Raw genomic sequence first — 18,736 nt, forward strand, 5'->3', positions numbered from 1 at the left:
TAGGAATAGTGGAGAGTTGGTGAAGGAAGTGCTTGGTATCTTTGATGTGAGAGACTAGGTTTCGGGCAGTTGGTTGGAGGTGTAGATCAACAGAAGTAGAAATTCTTTCAGTAGGACCACAAAAGCCAGCTACAATGGGGCATCTAAGATTGTTGGGATTATAGATTTTAAGGTGTTGCAGTGAGAGGGAGGTGGCCTTCTGTCAAGTAGTCACTGTGACTCATCAGAGTATGGTGGAGCCTTCATCTGCTGGGAGGATGATTATATCAGGATCTGTTTCGAAACTATTTATGGCTGCTCTGTTGAAAGGTTACAGTTCTTGGGAATTGATTTGAGGAAGGATGGTGATGCCGAGCTGGAGGTAAGGATTTCCTGAATGTTGACCACAGAGGGGTTAGGTGGTAACAGGGGAGGTGGGGGGGGGGGGGGGGAGGAGGATCATGGCACAGCTTTTTTTTTTTTTGTCAGTATAACCACCTATCAGCTGTCCACCAGAATGAATGCCCACTGCCAACCCAGTGGCACAGCATGCGGTTGAGCACAACAAGCTCAATTTAAGTGGCTGCTTCACATCTCTGGCCACCTGGATCCTTCCATATATCACCAGCTTTTCTGAATTACACAGATGGAAGTTATTACATCCTTCATTATTGCAAGCCTCCTGGCCTCAATCTCCGTTAACCCACTATACCCACATTCTTCACCCAACAGTTTACCCTTCCTCTGTCATATTAATCCCGCTCTATTCATGTCTCCAAATCATCTTTATTGCATGCTGTTCCCTGCTGGCTCTGACACCCGTACACCAGATTCGTGGCCCCTGCACCTGCCATTTTCTGCCTTCCACCTCTTTCCCTCTTCCCACCCCATTCTAACACACCAGCCAAGCTGCAATCCTAGCACTGTGCATACAGCCCACATTATGCATGGGCACAGGCAAGTGTGAGTGTGTTTGGGTAGAGGCTCTATTTCAAGAAAGTATTACTCTGCAAGCTAGCAAGTTTTCTTTCTTCTTGATGTGTGCTTGTCAGCATCTCAACACTTTTGTTTGTTGGTGAGTGGTCTCCTTTACTCCAAAAGTAGGATAAAAATGAGAACAATATAACTGAAAATAAAAAATACATTAGAAATAAGAAGACAGACAATCAGTAATTGTTCTGTCAGTAATAAATAAAGTTTCTTTAATATGAGGAAATGGTGAAAAGCAAAACATGTTTATTGATAGAAATATTGCACACAGACAAAAGACAAATTATTTTATTTTCAAAATCTGTATAGTTGTCCACAGAATGTGGAAGAAAATATAATTCATGATTCTCTGTTACAAGTATTCCAATTGTTACTGAATCACAGAGATTTTTAGAAATTGTTCTTTTTACAATAAAAATGTGAGAGCTATGCAATGTAGACATACCCAGAAACAAATACTTGCAACAAAAGAGAAATACTAACAAAAATTAAACTCTTATAACTTGGTATCGATACCAATTGCAGTAATCTTACATACCTAAAAAATACACAATAAAACAAAAAAAATTAAACTCTTATAACTTGGTATCGATACCAATACCTAGGTATCTTACATACCTAAAAAAATACACAATAAAACAAAAAAATCTTTGGTTTTATAACAACTTAAATAGTATCCACCTTCAGTGACAAACATCATAGCTTTGATGTTTCAATACTTCTGGAAAATCAGAATTTGTTCACTTTATGGTAGAAAATTCAACCAGAATACTATAAAATATAAAAATTCCATCTTACAAACAAAAATAGGAAGAGGATTTCATGATTTTTGAAACACATTTAATTTATCTGGAAGAAAATGATATGACAAAAGACTTAAGGTAGGTACATCCTATGATGTACTCCTTTATCGGTTTTTCCACCTGCTGCTCAGTCTGTACTGAAACTGAAACATTTGAAGACTGGTCTGTGTTTTTCTATGTAGATAATTTGCTCAACTAATTGTCTGCTTATTTTTTGTTAACACTTTTTACTTTTACCCTAATTTATTATACCATATGTGCCTGTTATCCATATTTCTACAAAATGTGGCTTTTGATTTCATCCAGAAATTTTACAATGAATTTGGTATAGATGGTGATACAAATGGTGATTTAACATCTGTCCACACACACACACACACACACACACACACACACACACACACACACACACACACAAACATTTTCTCATGATCGTGTGTGTGTGTGTGTGGGGGGGGGGGGGGGGGGTGGATGGGTGGGTGGGAGGGAGGAGAGGGTGAGGGGGTGTGTATGAATTGTTGAAAGGCATAGTTTCAGATGATGTAAACATAAAATTGGCATGGTACACATGAAATCTTATATAACAACAATAAAGAGGTGAATGACCAAATTCAACACTGTACTCCAGTTAATAACTTAAATGGTGCAAAATGTTATAAAGAATCAATCTCCTGAATTGTTAACAGGAAAGACTCCCAAGGATGAAGAATTTTTATTTCTAGATTTAAGAAAGGTGATGGTACTACGCAACCAGTGTGGTGTACCAATTAATGTAAAGAGGCAGGGGCAACAAAATGGTCCAGTTATAAAAGATTATGATCCAGTAAACCCCTGGGATTAAACCACCATACATAAAGGAAATTACATTGCATTTGATATATTGTTGTTAATCTGAGAAGATGGCGCAATAAATAGTTTCTTTCCACTGTTTATTCACAAGGAATGTATAGATATCTTTGCCAAATACACATGTAATGTGCTTGAGAATTCTCTAATTTTAATGGTGGTAACATTTGGAACTGTTTGATGTGAGAAGCCTTGACAACTTTTTTGGAATGTATGTTGTGATCACCTAACACCAGTTGCAGACTTAGTTAGTTATAAATAACGAGTAAGTAACATGATGCATGAAGGTCATTATCAGATCTGTGAACTGCCAATGACACAACAGGTACATGAAATGAAAAGAAAAAAATGACAAGAAAATACATGGTTACACCAAGTATGATGATAGGTTTCTGTACAGGCAAAATAGTTGGACACACAGGCACAGCAGCAGATTGTAGTAAATATGAAGTCTATTGACTGGACAGGTGTCTTACATTACAGTTACAAGAAACTTTTAGTAACAGATTTTTGGTGTCTAATTATACATTGCTCTTTTAATTCTGTCTCCCTTCCATTGGTATCTCTCACTAGTTAACTATGTAACTTATTATCCTTCCCCAAAATGCAATAAAGAAACTTTCTTCCTTCATTTTCCACCTGTTCCATACATTTCAGATTCAGTGTTTACTTCATGTATTGAGTTTTTTTGCCCACCAACGCTTTTCAAATGTAAAATAATAACTTGTTTTAATAACCTGTTTCAATGGACAGAAACCATTTTTTAACACTATACTGAACATGGGTAACAAATGTTCTCCAAAAACTGTAACAAATTTTTCAAATTACAATGAAATGCATTAAACATCTTACAAAAGACATTCAGTTAAGAATTGTGAACATGTTTCACATAAAGAATCAGTTATATGTCTTATCCCTTGGAGTGCATGAAAATCTGAAGTTAGTTTTTACTACATTACATGGTAGGAAATGAAATTCACGGGTGAATCTTCATGCCTTTTTTGAAACACGATCCAACTTAAAAACCATGAAAGCAAATATTATTTAGAGCTTTGTTCAACCTTGTAACCTGTAAGGCCTGTGAAATTTACAACAACAGTGTCCAATGTTCTGAAAATATTATGAGTATTAAACTTCCCTTACTTGCTTACAGAAACTTTTGTGCAGTACAAAAATAGATGCAAATGTTTGTTAAAATTTTCACGAGAGTAAACATTTTTTAAAAGAACTTCACTCCAAAAACTCCTAAATATTATGACTAGAGTCACTGCTTATAAATATGTGTAAAAATAAGTATGAACATGTGTCTCTCAACTCATGGCTAGGCCATATTTTTCTTTTTGAATGATATACTTCATTCATGTTTCTTCAGCTAACTCTTTTCTTCCTTCTGAGCAGCAGTTCCTTCTGGTGCTGGGACAACTTCCAAGGATTTATCCAGATCCCATGCAGAATCTGAAAGATAAAAATCTACAATGTAGAGATTAAAATCTAAAAACCTTCAATCTCTTACCTGCAGACAAACAGTAGGTGGTGCATAGGTCTACAGAAAGATTAGATGATAACTTGTAGAGTTTGACCTTTCACACTTCTTCTAGTTCTGCATACACACACACACTTGTATACAACTGGATACAGATCCCTGTCAACCCTAACCCTTGATGAGTAATAATCCAAGGAGATGAACGGGGAGGGGGGGGGAGGGGGGGAGGGATGACAGAAGTAGGGCAACACAGAGGGGGATAGGGCACGGGAGAACGTTTTAGAAGGTAAGCGAGTTAAACAAGTAGCTCTCAATGGTGAAGGCAAAGCTGTGGATTTGTAGTGATAAAAATCATGAAAGTTAGGTGGCAGAATATGAGAGAGAAGTGAACTGAATTAGAATGAGAGAGAATTAGTGGAATTAGTGGTACAGGCAGAAAAAGACAAGAAAGGATAGATAGAATGTATCCATTCATATTTCAGATTGTTACAACAGGTTCACTAGTGCCAATGACAGCCTTCTGGCTTGCTATGTGCTTGTCCTGTATGGACTGTATAGTGTACTTATGTAGGCAATGAGGTACACTGAAACACCAATCTGACACTGCATGATGCAGTACATAGGCATGAGACACTCTAATTTTACTGACAACTGCATGCATCTACATCTACGTCTACATCTATATTCTGCCAGTCACTTTATGGTGTTTGCTAAAGAGTAATTCCGCTACCGTTATCAACCCTCTATCCTGTTCCATTTGTGAATGGTGCTTAGGAAGAATGACTGCTGGTAAAGCTGTGCATGAACTATAATTTTCTCATCATGATCATTTTGTGAGATGTATGTAGGAGGAAGAAATATGTTGCCCGACTCACCCTGGAACACGTGCTCTCGAAATGTCAACAGTGAACCTCTCCTTGATACATAAAATCTCTCTTGTAGCATCTGCCATCAGAGTTTGGTGAGAATCTCCATAATGCTCTCATGCTGAATAAATGATCCCATTATGAAACAAGCCACTCTGAGTTGGACCTCTTCTTCTTTTGATCGAACTTGGCAAAGGTCCCAAACTGATGAACAGTGCTCAAGAATCAACTGAAAGAGTGTTTCGTTAGACACTTCCTTCGTGAATGCATTATGTTTTCTAATAATTCTCCCAATGACTCTCAATGTGACATCTGATTTCTGATTTCCTTACAATTTGTTTTATATGGTCATTCCATAGGGTTATGCATAGGTACTTTGGGGTAATTATTATTTCCTGTGATTTGCCAGTAATAGTGTAATCATACTGAAGTGAATCTCTTTGTCTATTCATGTGCAATATGTTACTTTTATTTACATTCAGGGTCATATGCCAGTCCCTGCATCAATCATCTACCTGCATTTCAATACAGTCTCATTCCATAAACAACAGTATCATCTGCAGAATGCCTCCCTGAGCTTCCATTATTTTGCACTCATTAATATGTAAATAGAAGCAGTCCCATAAATTTTCCTTGAGGTACTCCTGAAATTATCTTTGTGGAGTTTGTTCTATTGAAAATGATACGTTGAGTTCTGTCTGCAAGCAACTCCTGTATCCAATCACCAGTCTGGACCAGTAATTCATAAGCTTGTATTTTGTTCAATAAACAACAGTGCAAAAATATAATGAATGCTTTCCAGGAAGTAAAGGAACATGGCATCAACCTGAGCACCTTTTTTTACAGTGCCAACCACAGACCTCATGGATGAACTGAGCAAGTTATGAAACTTCCTGGCAGATTAAAACTGTGTGCCAGACCGAGACTCGAACTCGGGACCTTTGCCTTTCGTGGGCAAGTGCTGTACCATCTGAGCTACCCAAGCATGACTCACGCCCTGTCCTCACAGCTCTACTTCCACCAGTACCTGGTCTTCCACCTTCCAAACTTCACAGAAGCTTGCCAGTTTTAATCTGCCACGAAGTTTCATATCAGCGCACACTCCACTGCAGAGTGAAAATCTCATTCTGGAAGCATCCCCCAGGCTGTGGCTAAGCCATGTCTCTGCAATATCCTTTCTTCCAGGAGTGCTAGTTCTGCCTGGTTCGCAGGAGAGATTCTGTGAAGTTTGGAAGGTAGGAGACGAGGTACTGGTGGAAGTAAAGCTGTGAGGACGGGTCGTGAGTCATGCTTGGGTAGCTCAGATGGTAGAGCACTTGCCCACAAAAGGCAAAGGTCCTGAGTTCGAGTCTCGGTCCAGCGCACAGTTTTAATCTGCCAGGGAGTTTCATATCAGCGCGCACTCCGCTGCAGAGTGAAAATCTCATTCTAGAGCAAGCTATGTTTTGCAAAATCGATATTTGCAGAATTCATGTTTATTTTTATAGGGGATATTTTCATTCTCCACGAACATCACAATGCATGAAAATAAAACATTTTCTAAATCAACATCAGCAAAATAAATCTACAATTATGTACAGTTTTTGATGACTTTTCTTGAAAGCATATGTGACATGTGCTTTTTTAAAATCACTAGGTACCCTTCACTGCTCCAGTGACTGATGATAAACTACTGCAGAAGAGAATCAAGTTCCTTTTTGTAGACCCTCACAGGTATCTCATATGGTTGATTTGCTTTTCCACTGCTGAGCAGGTTTAGATGATTATCTATTCATGATTATTTATCCCAGTATCTGCCATTTCAGCACTTGTGTAGCGATTAAAAGGAGGAACTGTATTACGACCTTCCACAGTGGAACAATTTTGGAAGACCAAATTCAGTATTTTGTCATTCTCCTCTATCAACTTTGTCTCAACACCAGTATGGTCACTGAGGATTGAACAGATGATTTCAATCCACTCTCTGACTTAATGTAAGATCAAAACGGCTTAGAATTTATTGTTAGATTGTTTGGTAAAATTTGACTTTGGAACTAATTAAATGCTTTTTGCAGCCGTCTCCTCATTCTCATTTTGTCTTCAGTCAGCTTCTGCTTGTCTAACATGCTTTCAGTTCACTTAAATCTGAGACGAAGCTCTCTTTGCTTTCATAGTAACTTTCTGGCACATCTGGAATGACGGTGAGTCTTTTCCATCTGAATAGCTAAATATCAATAAAACCCCAAGATACTGTAAAATTCTAAACAGAATTTGGAACAGATTAAGTATCTCTCTTCACTATAATTCATGGAAGATTCCTTAAGCACAGAAATGTTCCCTATGACTGGAAATGAGCACAGGTCATATTTATAAATAAAAAAGGAGAAATGACATGCAGAATTACTATACTGTTTCACTCACCTCTGCCTGAATAATCTGTCTGAGCCAGAATACTAGTAAAAATTTTGAGTTCAAATGTTATGACCCACCTAGAACAAAACAACCTTCCCCACAGAAATTGTCATCATTGATTCTAGAACAAATTTTCACTCTGCAGCAGAGTGCACGCTGATATGAAACTTTCTGGTAGACTAAAACTTTGTGCCAGACCAGTAATCGAACCTGGCACAGTGTTACTCCCACAAGTACCTCATCACTTACCTCACAAAACTGACATTCTCCAGCTAACTTACACTACTGGGTCCTAGGTTCGAGTCCCGGTCTGGCACATAGTTTCAATCTGCCAGGAAATTTCATTTCATCATTGAACATTTGAAAGTCAACTACTGGTCTTCTCCCATGATACCCTCAGTGCTACAGATACACTCTTGAAAATATTTTGATGCAGTACCATACCAACACCTTCTAAAGAAAACATGTTGATATAGTGTATCTAACTAAGTTTGTGATTGAATATAATAGAGGGAAACATTCCACGCGGGAAAAATATGTTTAAATCAAAGATGATGTGACTTACCATACGAAAGCGCTGGCAGGTCGATAGAAACACAAACAAACACATACATACACACAAAATTCTAGCTTTCGCAACCAATGGTTGCTTCGTCAGGAAAGAGGGAAGGAGAGGGAAAGACAAAAGGATGTGGGTTTTAAGGGAGAGGGTAAGGAGTCATTCCAATCCCGGGAGCAGAAAGACTTACCTTAGGGGGAAAAAAGGACAGGTATACACTCGCGCGAGCACACACACATGTCCATCCGCACATACACAGACACAAGCAGACATTTGTAAAGGCAAAGAGTTTCGGCAGAGATGTCAGTCGAGGTGGAAGTACAGAGGCAAAGATGTTGTTGAAAGACAGGTGAGGTACGAGCGGCGGCAACTTGAAATTAGCGGAGGTTGAGGCCTGGCGGATAACGAGAAGAGAGGATATACTGAAGGGCAAGTTCCCATCTCTGGAGTTCTGACAGGTTGGTGTTAGTGGGAAGTATCCAGATAACCGGGATGGTGTAACACTGTGCTAAGATGTGCTGGCCGTGCACCAAGGCATGTTTAGCCACAGGGTGATCCTCGTTACCAACAAACACTGTCTGCCTGTGTCCATTCTTGCGAATTGACAGTTTGTTGCTGGTCATTCCCACATAGAAAGCTTCACAGTGTAGGCAGGTCAGTTGATAAATCACGTGGGTGCTTTCACACGTGGCTCTGCCTTTGGTCGTGTACACCTTCCGGGTTACAGGACTGGAGTAGGTGGTGGTGGGAGGGTGCATTGGACAGATTTTACACCGGGGGCAGTTACAAGGGTAGGAGCCAGAGGGTAAGGAAGGTGGTTTGGGTATTTCATAGGGATGAACTAAGAGGTTATGAAGGTTAGGTGGACGGTGGAAAGACACTCTTGGTGGAATGGGGAGGATTTCATGAAGGATGGATCTCATTTCAGGGCAGGATTTGAGGAAGTCGTATCCCTGCTGGAGAGCCACATTCAGAGTCTGATCCAGTCCCGGAAGGTATCCTGTCACAAGTGGGGCACTTTTGTGGTTCTTCTGTGGGAGGTTCTGGGTTTGAGGGGACGAGGAAGTGGCTCTGGTTATTTGCTTCTGTACCAGGTCAGGAGGGTAGTTGCGGGATGTGAAAGCTGTTTTCAGGTTGTTGGCGTAATGGTTTAGGGATTCCGGACTGGAGCAGATTCATTTGCCACGAAGACCTAGGCTGTAGGGAAGGGACCGTTTGATGTGGAATGGGTGGCAGCTGTCATAATGGAGGTACTGTTGCTTGTTGGTGGGTTTGATGTGGACGGACGTGTGAAGCTGGCCATTGGACAGATGGAGGTCAACATCAAGGAAAGCGGCATGGGATTTGGAGTAGGACCAGGTGAATCTGATGGAACCAAAGGAGTTGAGGTTGGAGAGGAAACTCTGGAGTTCTTCTTCACTGTGAGTCCAGATCATGAAGATGTCATCAATAAAGCTGTACCAAACTTTGGGTTTGCAGGCCTGGGTAACCAAGAAGGCTTCCTCTAAGCGACCCATGAATAGGTTGGCGTACGAGGGGGCCATCCTGGCACCCATGGCTGTTCCCTTTAATTGTTGGTATGTCTGGCCTTCAAAAGTGAAGAAGTTGTGGGTCAGGTAATGAGGAAAGAGGTTTTAGGTAGGGTGGCAGGTGATCGGCATGAAAGGAAGTGCTCCATCGCAGCGAGGCCCTGGACGTGCGGAATATTTGTGTATAAGGAAGTGGCATCAATGGTTACAAGGATGGTTTCCGGGGGTAATAGATTGGGTAAGGATTCCAGGCGTTCGAGAAAGTGGTTGGTGTCTTTGATGAAGGATGGGAGACTGCATGTAATGGGTTGAAGGTGTTGATCTACGTACGCAGAGATACGTTCTGTGGGGGCTCGGTAACCAGCTACAATGGGGCGGCCGGGATGATTGGGTTTGTGAATTTTAGGAAGAAAGTAGAAGGTAGGGGTGTGGTGTGTCGGTGGGGCAGGAGGTTGATGGAGTCAGGTGAAAGGTTTTGTAGGGGGCCTAAGGTTCTGAGGATTCCTTGAAGCTCTGCCTGGACATCAGGAATGGGATTACCTTGGCAAACTTTGTATGTGGTGTTGTCTGAAAGCTGACGCAGTCTCTCAGCCACATACTCCCGACGATCAAGTACCACAGTTGTGGAACCCTTGTCCGCCGGAAGAATGACGATGGATCGGTCAGCCTTCAGATCACGGATAGCTTGGGCTTCAGCAGTGGTGATGTTGGGAGTAGGATTAAGGTTTTTTTAAGAAGGATTGAGAAGCAAGGCTGGAAGTCAGAAATTCCTGGAAAGTTTGGAGAGGGTGATTTTGAGGAAGAGGAGGTGGGTCCCGCTGTGATGGAGGACGGAACTGTTCCAGGCAGGGTTCAATTTGGATAGTGTCTTGTGGAGTTGGATCATTAGGAGTAGGATTAGGATCATTTTTCTTCGTGGCAAAGTGATATTTCCAGCAGAGAGTACGAGTGTAGGACAGTAAATCTTTAATGAGGGCTGTTTGGTTGAATCTGGGAGTGGGGCTGAAGGTGAGGCCTTTGGATAGGACAGAGGTTTCGGATTGGGAGAGAGGTTTGGAGGAAAGGTTAACTACTGAATTGGGGTGTTGTGGTTCCAGATTGCGTTGATTGGAATTTTGAGGTTTTGGAGGGAGTGGAGCTGGAAGTGGGAAATTGAGTAGATGGGAGAGACTGGGTTTGTGTGCAATGAGAGGAGGTTGAGGTTTGCTGGAAAGGTTGTGAAGGGTGAGTGAGTTGCCTTTCCGGAGGTGGGAAACCAAGAGATTGGATAATTTTTTGAGGTGGATGGTGGCATGCTGTTCTAATTTGCGGTTGGCCTGTAGGAGGATGCTTTGAACAGCCGGTGTGGATGTGGGAGAGGAAAGATTGAGGACTTTTATTAAGGATAGGAGTTGACGGGTGTGTTCATTGGCTGAGTTGATGTGTAGGTGAAGGATTAGGTGGGTGAGGGCAATGGATTGTTCAGTTTGGAACTGGTATAGGGACTGATGGAAAGAAGGGAAAGAAGGGTTGCAGCCAGAGATGGGAACTTTAAGTGTGAGGCCTTTGGGGGTAATGCCAAATGTCAGACAAGCCTGAGAAAATAAAATATGGGAGCGTAATCTGGCTAGGGCGAAGGCATGTTTGCAGAGGGAATGTAAATAAAACTTAATGGGGTCATTATGGGGGTGTTATGAGGGTGACATGGCATTAGAAGGTGGAAAATGTAACGTGAGGCTAAAATGAATATATATATATATATATATATATATATATATATATATATATATATATATATATATATGGGGAGAGACTCACAATGAAGAAGAACTCCAGAGTTTCCTCTCCAACCTCAACTCCTTTGGTTCCATCAGATTCACCTGGTCCTACTCCAAATCCCATGCCACTTTCCTTGACGTTGACCTCCATCTGTCCAATGGCCAGCTTCACACGTCCGTCCACATCAAACCCACCAACAAGCAACAGTACCTCCATTATGACAGCTGCCACCCATTCCACATCAAACAGTCCCTTCCCTACAGCCTAGGTCTTCGTGGCAAATGAATCTGCTCCAGTCCGGAATCCCTAAACCATTACGCCAACAACCTGAAAACAGCTTTCACATCCCGCAACTACCCTCCCGACCTGGTACAGAAGCAAATAACCAGAGCCACTTCCTCGTCCCCTCAAATCCAGAACCTCCCACAGAAGAACCACAAAAGTGCCCCACTTGTGACAGGATACCTTCCGGGACTGGATCAGACTCTGAATGTGGCTCTCCAGCAGGGATACGATTTCCTCAAATCCTGCCCTGAAATGAGATCCATCCTTCATGAAATCCTTCCCATTCCACCAAGAGTGTCTTTCCACCGTCCACCTAACCTTCGTAACCTCTTAGTTCATCCCTATGAAATACCCAAACCACCTTCCTTATCATCTGGCTCCTACCCTTGTAACCGCCCCCTGTGTAAAACCTGTCCAATGCACCCTCCCACCACCACCTACTCCAGTCCTGTAACCTGGAAGGTGTACACGATCAAAGGCAGAGCCACGTGTGAAAGCACCAACGTGATTTACCAACTGACCTGCCTACACTGTGAAGCTTTCTATGTGGGAATGACCAGCAACAAACTGTCAATTCGCATGAATGGACACAGGCAGACAGTGTTTGTTGGTAATGAGGATCACCCTGTGGCTAAACATGCCTTGGTGCATGGCCAGCTCACCTTGGCACAGTGTTACACCGTCCGGATTATCTGGATACTTCCCACTAACACCAACCTTTCAGAACTCCGGAGATGGGAACTTGCCCTTCAGTATATCCTCTCTTCTCGTTATCCGCCAGGCCTCAACCTCCGCTAATTTCAAGTTGCTGCCGCTCATACCTCACCTGTCTTTCAACAACATCTTTGCCTCTGTACTTCCGCCTCTACTGACATCTCTGCCGAAACTCTTTGCCTTTACAAATGTCTGCTTGTGTCTGTGTATGTGCGGATGGATTTGTGTGTGTGTGCGAGTGTATACCTGTCCTTTTTTCACCCTAAGGTAAGTCTTTCCGCTCCCGGGATTGGAATGACTCCTTACCCTCTCCCTTAAAACCCACATCCTTTCGTCTTTCCCTCTCCTTCCCTCTTTCCTGACGAAGCAACCATTGGTTGCAAAAGCTAGAATTTTGTGTGAATGTATGTGTTTGTTTGTGTTTCTATCGACTGCCAGCACTTTCGTATGGTAAGTCACATCATCTTTGTTTTTAAATATAAGTTTGTGATTGGATTTAAATATCCTGGCAGGCAGGAACAACACATTATTATGAACAAAGAGTCATTAATAGACGATGAAGTAATATTGTGTGTGCTCCAGGGGAATGTAATTGGTTATGTATTACTGAATTAGATGGTAGTATTAGTTGGAAACCAGGCTTCTCACAGATGATTCATTATTTATGAGAAAATTCTAGCATGTATGAAAGACCATAATATACAGTTAAGAGATAAATAACCTCATGCAAAGTCTGGCAACTAACTCTTAATTTACATCTATATCTACATCTACATAGATACTACACAAGTCACCGTGTGTGGCAGAGAGTAACCTGTACCACTGGTTGTCATTTACTTTCCTGTTCCACTTGAAAATAGAGTACCATAATTTCTCGTACTTATCTTCATGGTCCTTAAGTCCAATGGATGTTGGCGGCAGTAGAATCATTCGGCAGTCAGCTTCAAATGCCAGTTCTCTAAATTTCCTCAATAATGTTTCTCAAAAAAAACATCTCCTTCCTTCCAGGGATTCCCATTTGAGTTCCGTAATGCTTACATGTTGTTTTAATCTACCAGTAATAAATCTAGCAGCCCACCTCAGAACTGCTTCGATGTCTTTCTTCAATCTGACGTGGCATGGATCCCAAACACTCAAGTAGTACTCAAGAATAGGTGACACGAGCATCCTATATGTGGCCTCCTTTACAAGTGAACCACTCTTTCCTAAAATTCTCCCAATAAACTGAAGTCAACCATTCATCTTAACTACCACAGTTCTCACATGCCCATTCCACCTCGCATCGCTTTGCAGCATTATGGCCAGACATTTAAATGACTTGATTGTGTCAAGGTGGACACTAGTAATACTGTATTCATACATTACAGGTTTGATCTTGCTACTCACCTGCAATAAATTACATTTTTCCACATTTAGGGCTAGCTGCCATTCATCACACCAACTGGCAATTTTGTCTAATTCATCTTGTACCCTCCTACAGTCAGTCAACTTCGACACCTTACCATACACCACAGTATCATCAGCAAACAACTGAAGACTGATGCCCACCCTGTCTGCCAAATCATTTGTGTGTACAGAGAACAACTGTGGTCCTATCACACTTTCCTGGGGCACTCCTGACGTACCCTTGTCTCTGATGAACACTCTCCATCAAGGACAACATACTGGGTTCTATTACTGAAGAAGTCTTTGAGCCACTCATGTATCTGTGAACATATTCCATATGCTTGTACCTTCGTTAACAGCCTGCAATGGGACACTGTGTCAAATTTCCGGAAATCTAGAAATATGGAATCTGCTTGTTGCCCTTATCCATAGTTCTCAGTATATCATGTTAGAAAAGGGCAAGCTGAGTTTTGCACCGGTGATACTTTCTAAAACCATGTTGATTCATGGACATAAGCTTCTCAGTTTTAAGAAAGTTTATCACATTTGAACTGAGAATATATTCAAGGATTCTGCGGCAAACAGAAGTTAGGGATATTGTTCTGTAATTCTGCATGTGTGTTCTTTTATCTTCTTATATACTAGAGTCACCTGCACTTTTTTCCATTTGCTTGAGACTTCGTGCTGCATGAGATATTCATGATAAAAGCAAGCTATGTAATGGGCCAATGCCATAGAGTACTCTTTGTAAAATCAAACTGGGATTCCTTCCAGACCTGGTGATTTATTTGCTTTCAAATTTTTCAGTTGTTTCCCTATGCCAGATATGCTTATTACTATATCATCCATAGAGGAGTCTGTCCAATCATCGAATAATTGTATGTTTGTATGATTGTCCAGTGTGAACAATTTCTTGAATGTGAAATTTAAAACTTTGGCTTTCACTTTCCTATCTTCAACTGCCACACCAGACTGGTCAACAAAGAACTGAATGGAAGCCTTACATACAACTAGAATTTTCTTGGTAGTTGTTGTATGCTTTGCACATGGACATACCTCTCCAGGCCATGATTTACAGTCGCCATAAACTTTGCCCATAATTCCTCTACATCCATCTTACTGGAACTAAGTATGCCAATTCACTGTCTAAGTGAGATGTTAATAAGTGTTTATCTGATCTATCTACAGAAACACTCTCATAGCCTTCTTGGCTGATTTATTAACATTTGTAATCATAGTTGCTATAATGACATCAGTTTTCAGAAAATATGTTCAAAAGTATTTCGCATGACTGTCTGTCCGAACCTTCCACAATGAATCATAGATACGCCAGTCTATACTCAGCAGCTTAAAGTCACCTCCAACTAGTACTACATGATCTGGGTATTTATGTGGTGTTGGCCGTAGACTTCCTTTGAATGACTCTAGAACTGTCACAGCGGAACCGGGTGTCTGGTACAAAAACTCAACAATTAATGTAGAAAAATATAAAGTTGTTCATTTCACAGAACATAAAAGTGTAATACGATGGTATACCAGCAAAGTGCAGAGCAAGGCATCTCTATTGTACATCAGTCGTAGGTCGACTGTGTTATGTGCCCAGCACATCTTCAGCCAGTAGGTTTGCCCTACCCTTGCCCAACAGGCACTGCATGTCGTTGACATGACATATTTTACAAACAGTCTGCTGATACACTGATTGTTACAGCCGCCACCAGCCTCACTCCCGAGACGCTTGCATCAGGAAACCAGCAGTGCTGCTATCGAGAAAACTACACTGGGCCATCTCTGCACAGCTTCACGGGATAGCACATGGCACGACACCCTTTGGACCTACCTCCTAGAGCTACACGGGATGAGGCTGCTCAATGGAATTGGTATTACGCCAGTAGACTTTATATATGTTACTTTTATGTGTAAATGTACTGCTTTCAGTAGTTCGTTGAACCAAACTTATTGTGAACTTGTGGCACAAACAAAGTATTCTTAAGTTCAATCTGGGAATCATCATTCACTAAAGCGTGCATCCCTCACAGGGGCCTGACAGTGGTGACAATGAGTTACCTGCTACACTCTAGTCTCATAGGAGACACTGCTTTATTGCTCATGTTTGATACTGTTTCATGTGATTGGCACCTTCAAGCTGCGAGTACCTTTTCTGTACTTTTGGACATGGATTACCTAGTGTTTGTTCACTATTCTTATTATGTTTCTGGAGATCACAGCCAGTTGTCAGACAGTGTCACATGGGATGTTTCATCACTGGTATAGCTGTCCGTACTGAAAGAAAGTCATGAGGGATGGTTGTCAAAGGTGGCTTGTATAGCTTGAAAATGTGTTAGGGCTGGCCCACATTCGTCCTGTGCTCCTGTACCTATCATAGTGACAACCTATCCACTGTCCCCTGGCCTCTCTCCAGCCAGCTTCTGGTCTCTCTACCTCCAGGCTCCATGCCACATAACTATGCTCCTGATGCACACCAATGTGCTCCTCAAATGCACATAAATGCTCCTCTTGCACACAAATGTGCTGGTCATGTGCACCAACGCACTCCTCATGTGCACCTCACACACTCCCTATGTGCACCTATAGTGCTCCTTAATGGCCTATTGTGCTTACCACTCTCACCCCTCTCCAATCCTCTCACATCCACTGACCACTATCCACAGGTTGATCAGTGCCCACTTAAAACACTTCTGATATTGCTATCACGCTATCACCGAGCTCTTGGCATCACATGTGTAGCACCCAGTTTCCCAGTGCCTCCAGAGCCTCTTCCACCATCACCACCACCCTGTAGCCACCAATGCTTCCCAACCTCTGGTCTTGGATTCCTGGGATTAGGTTGCAGCTATTCTGGATTCCCTGTCTCATTGGACCTTCACGTCACCCGAGCAAAGCTCAGATGCAGGATCTGCGGCTTTCCTCAATTTTGATACCTTCTGTAGGGGGAATGGGTGTTGTATATTGGTCATAGGCTGACAACATTACTCTTCCAGCACAACATCTTGACCCTAAGGGTTTGCCTACACTTGACTTGTAGGCATCTCTCCCCTATGGAGACTCTTTACAAATATCACAAGAGCGTCGCCTGTTGAGGACATGGTACTGTTTACAAACAGTCTGTTGATACACTGATTGTTACAGGTGCCATCAGGGGGGCACAAGCCCATGCTTCTGAACAGCACACACATCAGGAAGCTTACAGTGCTGCTGCTGAGATAACAAATTCCAGCTGCAGGTTACATGATTGCAGACATACTTCTGCCTGCTGGATATTTAAGCTTCCACCAGCAGCACTCAATTGCTCTCTCAGTTCCAGGCCAGAAGCCAACTACACCTTGTAGCCCATCAATCGGAACTTGCCGAGACCAGCCTGGATGCTCTGATCTACACTGCACCGTCTCCACCCACTGACACAGTATGCCACGCAGTGCAACAGTCTACAGACACTGCTCCTACAGTCACTCAAGATGAGACTTCTGTACTGAACCAGCATTACACCAGTGAACTTTGTTTCTGTTACTCTTACGTGATCACAAATGATCTTTCAGTTGTCAGTCGAGCCAAACTCACTGTGAACTTATGCCAAAAATAAAAGTATTCTATAGTTAAACCTGGGAATCATCATTCACTGAAGTGTGCATCACCCACACCACAGATCTTAACAATCTGCAACTCCCCTGCCCCCCCCCCCCCCCCCACCGCTTTTCCTCGAAATTCCTTGAAATCTTAATTATGGTTTCTGCAAATCCTCACATACTGTCCCATCAAACAGAAAGATCTATCAATTCAGTACCAGTTTGAAGAACAGCAGAACATGAAATGGGCACTGATTAGTAGCCAGTGTGTTATAACGTCAAGTTTAACACATATATTTCAGAACGACACAACACATATAAGTCACAGAGTAAGTTGACAAGCAAGACATGTGTACATGTTAGCATTCGAATGAGCACTGAGTCCCAGTCTAGCAGCCGCTGCTCGGCTCGCCGCTTAGGTGGCGCAGCTGCTGCATGGCTGGCAGACAGCGCCGCACGTAGAGGACGCACGTAATTGCGCGGCGGTGCTTTGAATGATCGGCGAATCACAACAATTTTCCCCCTTTGAAATTGTTGCACTGGTCTTGATGGATGTGCCCTGGAGATGGCTAACATCCATAGGCATTGTTTGACTAGCCGTAAAGTCTCGAGGAGGAGGCTTCCCGCACGGACAGAAGTGTCCCCGATGATAACAGGTCCAGATGACAGGAGACATAGGGGTCGAATCTGCTGGGGCCCTATGCACCAATCTGCCCGTTGCGGCATGTCCAGTTGATATGACAGGAGACATGGGCGATGTGTCGGCGTCCGTTGGAGGAGGAGGCGAGTAGATTTGCTCTGACAGAGGATGGTCATCCGGTTCCTGCATGGGCACGTCCCCTGGTGGCGTCCGTTCTTGTGCTGGCATCGCGATGACGGTGAGAGGGCTGCGTTGTGAGTATTGAGAGATGCCAAGATCCTGAGCATCAGGTAGAGCCAAAGGTGGTGTAGCAGCATTCGGAACAGGCGTTGCAGGCACACGAGGCTGAAGCTGGTCCGAATGACGCACTGCAACACCCGTGTCCATCTGGATTTCATACAGGCGTCTGCCACGGTGTCTTAAGATGCGGCCCAGGCTCCATTTTGGCTGCCTGCCATATCCCCGTACCCAGACGAGGTCGTCGGCGGTGAACCGGCCAAGTGAAGGCACCCACGGCCATGAGGTGGAAGGCCGCAGAAGAAGAAGTAGCGTGCAGGGCTGTCGGCCATGTAAGAGCTCAGCCGGGCTGTGGTCGCCCATGGGGGTGAAATGGTAAGATGCCAGATACTGGAGCAGTGCATCATCAACAGCAGAAGAAGTCAGAAGTTTCCGCATCTGAGCCTTAAATGTGCGGACCACTCGTTCAGCCTCACCGTTGGATTGTGGATGGAATGGCGGGCCGTGACATGCATAACGCCGTGACGAGCACAAAAATCCGCAAATCAGAAGAGGCAAACTGCGGACCATTATCAGTAACAAGAGTAGAGGGGAGGCCTTCCAAAGAGAAAATGCGGGCTGGAGCACTGGTGGTTGCCGCGGTGGTAGGCGACGTGCAACGGACAATGAAAGGAAAGTTAGAGTAGGCA

At 42.9% G+C, this 18,736-nt stretch overlaps 1 protein-coding gene across 3 annotated transcripts in view; it reads right to left on the reverse strand.

Moving 5' to 3' along the window:
• Positions 1 to 2,266: 2,266 nt before the first annotated feature.
• Positions 2,267 to 18,736, reverse strand: part of LOC124776224 (ADP-ribosylation factor-like protein 13B) — a 213,328-nt gene continuing 196,858 nt past the window's right edge. For all 3 annotated transcript variants that reach the window (XM_047251093.1, XM_047251085.1, XM_047251101.1), the window contains one exon: positions 2,267 to 4,073. In XM_047251093.1, the coding sequence (XP_047107049.1) occupies positions 3,991 to 4,073 (83 nt within the window). In that variant the 3' untranslated portion in view covers positions 2,267 to 3,990. The remainder of the gene's footprint in view (positions 4,074 to 18,736) is intronic.

The sequence above is a fragment of the Schistocerca piceifrons genome, chromosome 1 (genome assembly GCF_021461385.2).
Source record: "Schistocerca piceifrons isolate TAMUIC-IGC-003096 chromosome 1, iqSchPice1.1, whole genome shotgun sequence".
NCBI classification, from domain to species: Eukaryota; Metazoa; Arthropoda; class Insecta; order Orthoptera; family Acrididae; genus Schistocerca; species Schistocerca piceifrons.